Source organism: Podospora pseudopauciseta (genome assembly GCF_035222475.1).
Source record: "Podospora pseudopauciseta strain CBS 411.78 chromosome 7 map unlocalized CBS411.78m_7.2, whole genome shotgun sequence".
Classification (NCBI taxonomy): Eukaryota; Fungi; Ascomycota; class Sordariomycetes; order Sordariales; family Podosporaceae; genus Podospora; species Podospora pseudopauciseta.
Genome location: NW_026946668.1, coordinates 39,095 through 45,410, shown reverse-complemented (window position 1 = coordinate 45,410; position 6,316 = coordinate 39,095). Strand labels below are relative to the sequence as shown.

Sequence of the window (6,316 nt, the reverse complement as noted above, 5' to 3'; positions counted from 1 at the left end):
ATGGCGTGGGGTCATGTCACTCTTGCGAGGGTGTTGCTCCTCGGTCTAGCAACCCCCTTTGCCAGCGCGGCAGACTCCAAGAAAGACGGCCTTGCATCCGAAGAGATTCAGCACAAGACTGTGTACACCGGCAACGCAACCGAACCGGTTCTGTCTTCGCCACCAACTGACAAATGGTGGAAGTCCAACATCTGCCAAGGGTCTTACTGCGTCTATACGAACCTGCGAATTGCGAACCGGCGCGGAATTGTCCTAGTAACAAAGCCAGATGAATACAACAAGGTCGAACGAATTGAAGCGTATCTCGAAAGGGCGGACAACAAGTGGGAAGACGGCTCTCTTCTTGCCGAGACAGAGATTCTGGAAAAAGGCCTGGGCTTGACGGCAAAGCAGTCCATCAGGCGTGGAAAGCCACTCAGCTCCTGGTCTCCCGTGCTCCTTGTGCACAAAGATCTTTTTGAAGATGTTGTCAAGAAAAAGGAACGAACGCGCTTGCTGGAAGCAGCGATCAACTACCTGCCCGATGACACCCGAGCCGCCTTCAACAGGCAACGCAACCGCCCTGGGCACAACTCCGGCGAGAGTCCTCGTTCGATCGAGGAGATCTTGTACGCTCACCCCTTCGAAGTGGACCTCGGAGCTGGCTACCGTCAAGAGCATAGCTCCAAGCACTACATCAACTATCCCGAGATCGCCCTTTTCCAACACGATTGCCGACCAAATGTCGCTTTCTACATTGATCAGCACCTGCAACACCGCACGACTGTGGCCCGCAAGGTGGCGGAGGGGGAGGAGCTCTCGATTTCTTACATTGACCCCTTCTTGCCTCGCAAGGAGAGATCAGACTGGGTCAAGCGGTTTCGGGGCAGCAGCAAGCCGTGCCCTTGCGCCGCCTGCACCGGCAACAACAAGCCTTCGCAGCTCAAAAAGTCGGATAAGAACCTTGCCGAGATCAACTCGATAAAGGCAGAACTCAAGAACCACGACAGCAAAAAGGTGACGGTTTCTCTGATTGATCGCTACGTGAAGCTGATGCATGAGGAGAAGCTGCACGCCAAGTACGCCGAGGCCTGGGAACTGGCGGCTTTGAATTACAATTATTTGGGGGAAGACAAGAAGGCAAAGAAGTACGCCGACCTGGCAGTGCAGGCCGGGATTGTCGAAGGAGGAAAAGATAGCAATGATGTGGTGGCCATGAGGGTGTTTGCAAGCGACGTGAAGGGCCATTACAGTTACCGATACACACTGAAGAGGAGAGGAATCAAGGAGCCTGGGAATTAATGTTGGAGATCTAATATTATTTCTTCATCAATGTGGAAAGTGAGTTTGATTTGGAAATACATGGTAAAATGTTGTTTATCTCTTACAAGACATTGAACCGTTCATATCTGCACACCCTTTTCCGAAGCTGAAGGTCGACTGTAGTAATGAAGGCAATACTGCAGTGACATGACCAAGTTTGTGAGACAAGGCTGGACCTTGTGATCTAGCTGGCACAACGGGGTAACTACCTGTTCTCATGACACAGTCAAGCACACCACTCTCGCAGGGACGTCCTCCTGAAAGGCAGGGTCGAGGCCGTCATACGCAGCGGGTTTACCCTGTGGTCTGTGACAAACAATTCGTTTGCTATGTTCGACATGGATATTTCTAGGGGGAATAGAAAGTGCCACAGCCTGAGGCGGTTTCTGCTGCGCCAGTCAATGATGACATACACAGGAGTCCTCTTGGTGAGAGGCTTGGCAGGATAGCACTTGCGATTGCCCTTGCTCTTTTCACTAACAGTGGGCCTTGCCGTTACATCGTAAAGGAGGACGGAATTAGTGATGACTGTTGGGTTGCTGTGCCGCTTGGTCGCGTCGACTGTGCGAGGCAACCCAAAGCTGGCCACCTCTTGCGGCCGATGAGGGAGTCTTGCCCTATCAAGTTAAGAATGCTGAAGCTCAGAGACCTCCTCTGGAAGCCCGCACCGCCTTCGCCCTCCTCAAAGTCGAGACGCCGCGTCATGCTGGTTGCACACAGGACACCGGATGGTCGTGTATGGCGTGTAAGGAACAGCCAACTGTTCAGTGCTCATTCTCCAGGCCAGGTTCTCGATTGAGCCTGGGACACGCACTTTGGCACCCGACTCTACGGAGACGAGCATAGTTTTCATTCGGCTGCACGTTATCTTTACATCCCGGTTCCCGAACAATGACCCGAGAGCTTGCCGCAGTGGCTTGCAGTCCAGAGTTGTGGGGTTTGGTGTCTGAATGGGCGGCTCTCGCGTCTCAAAAGAGAGTGCTTGGTGTGTCGTAGCGCTTATGGTGGGTGCGAGGCGAAGCACCCACCGAGCCTTATAGAGGAAATGCCGCTGCATTTGTGGCTGTCCGCAGCAGCAACCCCCTGCAAGGCACCCGTCAAATGCACAACACTCAACCGCCATCGTGCATGTGTACCCCGGGGACACACGCAGGGCTGCCTCTGTGCCGCCGCTGGTTATAAGATGCGGCTACAAGCCAAACTTAAACAGGCTCTCACAATACATCACAACATCTATCACGCTTAAGGACCAATCTAGTTTAACATTTGTGTTTCGACCAGGCTTTCGCAACTCAGACGGCTTGTCAACAGTCACTCCCAGAATCGAAGCCCGAATCGCCTCTCATGAGCCCTTCCGACACTTCCTACAACTACTACTCCGACGCCAGCACTGGGGCCTATTCCGAATCTGATCCTCGCAACTGCCTCATCTCTGGCTGCCGTCGCAAGCATGCCTTTGCCCGTGTGGATGGACGCAAGATCTACTCCGAGTTTTGCAACGTCCACACCTGCGAGCGAACCTTTCCCCTTTCCAAGGGTCTCCACTGCCCTAACCCCAAAAGGGAGCATGAGCGTTTCTGCTCTGTTGATTTGAGCTGCGGCCACCCTGACTGTTCGCAGACGGGCTCCTATTCATCGTCAGCAGAATGGACGCAGTACTTTTGCCCCCGTCACCGCTGCACCATGCGGGGGTGTCTTGCTGGATCGACCAACAAGAAGCAACAGCAGAGATGCGACCTTCATATCTTGACCTGCAACGTGCCGCGGTGCGAGAGACCATGCTATGAGAACCGAGACGGGACCCTCGACATTGTGTGCGCAGCCCACTACGGCAGCTTCAACTGCGCCTGGGCCGGGTGCGCGCGGAGGAAACCTGGCTACGACACCAAGTACTGTCTAGAACACAAGTGCGCGTTCGGGGAATGCTCGCGCGGCAGGGAAAGAGACGCAAAGTGGTGCAAGGAGCACAAATGTGCCATCTCGTCCTGTGATCGAGGGGTCAGGGAGAACGGGGGGGTCATGTGCAAGGATCACGAGTGCAACAGCTCCCGATGCAGACTCCCAAGGATGACCTGGGCTGACTTTTGCACCGATCATGGATGCAAGGGGAAGAACTGCCGCTTTGAAGCGCGGTTTCCGGGAGGCTATTGCGAGGAGAGGCATGCTTGCATCGTGGGCATGTGCTCAAACCCCAGGTCAACCGTCATGAGCTCGACGCTGGGCATCTTCACAGACCGCTGTGCAGAGCATGATCGGCTGAACCGGGTGGGGAGGAGGCTGTCGACAAATGACATGCCCGAGAGAGAGCGGTGGGAGGGGCGCAGACATCGGTATTCTGACGACATCGAGTCGATGAGACGGAGGGAATTGGAAAGGTTACAGAAAGAGCAGAGAGAGCGCGAGGAGAGAGAGGCCCATGGACCATATGCATACTCGGGCTGGGATCGGCGATGAATAACTTGGAGGGGAATCGGCAACGAATGGTTATAGTTTTAGTGTCTGAATGCATTAGAATGGGGCATGAAAGGATGATACCCGGAAATAGTTGATACCTTGGGAGTGGGGATCTGAATATACAGTCTTGTTGCTTTGTAACTGTTGATGCCTTTGCTTTTTGGTCTGTGATGCTGCAGCTTCCAGGTTGTCGGGTATCGATCCCGCCCTTTTTACTCGTCCGACGTCATCTCCCCCACAAACCACCTAATCGATAAGGGAGACAAGGGTTTCCTTTCGGGTTGGGCGCCCTTTGTGTCCACGGGTGTCAGCTGCGCTTCGGAAGGGTCCAGGTCCCTGCTTGCGTTGTCGGCGCAGCAACATGCATTATCAGTGACACACCCACAACACCACAACACCACAACACCGACCTCAACGTCAGTTTCTCTGCGCGAAGCTCCTGCAGCTTCTCGCACCGCTTTATTCTCCTCAAACCGGCACGTTTCCTTCCCAGGCCCGCCATATACATCATTCCGACTCGAATACTGCAGCAATGCCTAGACTAAAGGCAATTGCCCTCCACGGACTGGCGGCCGCCGTAGGCGTGTCCGCCTTTGCTGTGCAGCAAAAACCAATCCTTCATGACCAGCAGGCCCAGGCGCCTACTGGCACCCACGGCGACAAGCCACTCGTCGATTCGGAAGCTCTTCAAGACACCATCAAAGCCGACAACCTTCTCGCCCGCGCCAAACACCTCTACAAGATCGCCAAGCTGTCCGAGGACAAGTTCGGCCGTCCCACGCGTGTTATCGGAAGTCCGGGCCACGAAGGCACCATCAAGTACATACAGAAAGCCCTCAATGCCGTCAGCGACTACTACACATTTGGTCTGCAACCTTTCTCCGCCGTGTCGGGAACCGTCTTCGAGAGCCGTCTGACCATCGACGACAAGCTGCCTTTCACCGCCTATCCTATGAGCCTGACGCCCCCGACTAAGAATAAGGAACCGGCGGACGGCAACCTGGTGCTCGTCTCGAACGAAGGCTGCAACGAAGAGGACTACCCCGAGGCTGTCTCAGGCCACATCGCTTTCATCAAGCGCGGTGTTTGCCCCTTTGGCACAAAGTCAGAGCTTGCTGGCAAGGCAGGCGCCATCGCTGCTGTGGTCTACAACTACGAAGACGCGCCTGTGGGAGGCACCCTCGGCACCCCGTCCAAAAACCACGTTGCTACCTTTGGCTTGTCTGGCAGGGAGGCCCGTCCCTACGTCGAGAGACTCGAGACGGGTAAGACGATCGCCGCCACCGCTTACATTGACGCTGTCGTGAACCAGATCGTGACCAACAACATCATTGCCCAAACAAAAGGAGGAGATCAAGAAAACTGCGTCATGCTTGGAGGCCACAGTGACTCTGTTGGGGAGGGCCCCGGCATCAATGATGACGGATCAGGAAGCCTGGCTCTGTTGGAGGTTGCTTTGAACCTGGCCAACTTCTCTGTCAACAACTGCGTGCGTTTTGCATGGTGGTCTGCCGAAGAGGAAGGCTTGCTGGGCTCTGATCACTACGTTAGTGTCTTGGCTCCCGAGGAGAACAAGAAGATCCGTCTGTTCATGGACTATGACATGCTGGCCAGCCCCAACTTTGCATACCAAGTCTACGATGCTCGAGACGCGGTCAATCCAGTTGGCTCGCAAGCGCTTCGCGACCTGTACGTCGACTGGTACACCAAGCACGGACTCAACTACACCTTTATCCCCTTCGATGGACGCAGTGATTATGATGGTTTCATCCGGCACGGTATCCCCGCGGGTGGTATTGCTACCGGCGCCGAGGGCATCAAATCCAGGGCCGAGGCCCGGATGTTTGGCGGCGAGTATGGTGTTCCATACGATGTCTGCTATCATGAGCTCTGTGATGATATCCGGAATCTGAACCTCACAGCTTGGGAGATCAACACCAAGGTATGTATTGACCCACAACAACGAAAAGATGACACACGTATTAATGCTCGGCTTTAGTTGGTTGCCCACTCGGTTGCTACATTTGCTACTTCTTTTGATGGCTTCCCCAAGAGAACGCTTGACGAGGAGCAGTTGTTCGCTGCCACAAACATGTATCGCGAGCAGACGAAGTATCATGGTGACAAGCTTTTTGTCTGAGCTCATTTCTTTCGCACCCTTTCCTGGGTAGGTAATTGATGCATAAGAGGAGTTTCTACAGGAGAAGGCATACATTACAATGGCATAATGTTAGTAAATAACATTAAATTTAATAGAGTGAGACTGCATTACTTGTCATATTCACCGCCTGTTTTTGATCCGGCTGCTTTGTGCTAACAGCTATGCGATTCAGAACCTGGATGGTCAGATGGAGACAAAGTTAGGCCGATAGTTGGGACTTGGACATACACTCCTGAGCCTAAATGAGAAGGTATGTAGACGAGTACTGCAGATCATGGATGAAACCGGTAGACAACACAGATGGGTGTTCTGTGGTGAAACAGTACCAGCGCGCCAGTCAACTGGACCTCCCAAAACAGGGTCTCAGCACCGAAGCGTTGGCCCGGTGGTTCGGCAAGT

The 6,316-nt window shown here is 54.0% G+C and overlaps 3 protein-coding genes across 3 annotated transcripts; all 3 read left to right on the top strand.

Annotated features, from left to right (window-relative positions):
• On the top strand, positions 1–1,281 carry SET5_1 (SET domain-containing protein 5; the record flags this gene model as incomplete). Its single annotated transcript, XM_062905271.1, has 1 exon — positions 1–1,281. One exon carries the CDS (start codon positions 1–3, stop codon positions 1,279–1,281), a length of 1,281 nt encoding a protein of 426 aa, XP_062761078.1.
• A 1,365-nt stretch (positions 1,282–2,646) lies between these two features.
• Positions 2,647–3,756, top strand: QC763_001410 (uncharacterized protein; the record flags this gene model as incomplete). The annotated part of the gene is made up of 1 exon (XM_062905270.1): positions 2,647–3,756. The coding sequence occupies one exon, from the start codon at positions 2,647–2,649 to the stop codon at positions 3,754–3,756; it is 1,110 nt and encodes a 369-aa protein (XP_062761077.1).
• Positions 3,757–4,288: 532 nt separating this feature from the next.
• Positions 4,289–6,044, top strand: APE3 (Aminopeptidase Y; the record flags this gene model as incomplete). Its single annotated transcript, XM_062905267.1, has 2 exons — positions 4,289–5,698; positions 5,756–6,044. 2 exons carry the CDS (start codon positions 4,289–4,291, stop codon positions 5,894–5,896), a joined length of 1,551 nt encoding a protein of 516 aa, XP_062761076.1. The 3' UTR covers positions 5,897–6,044.
• Between the last annotated feature and the right edge of the window lie 272 nt (positions 6,045–6,316).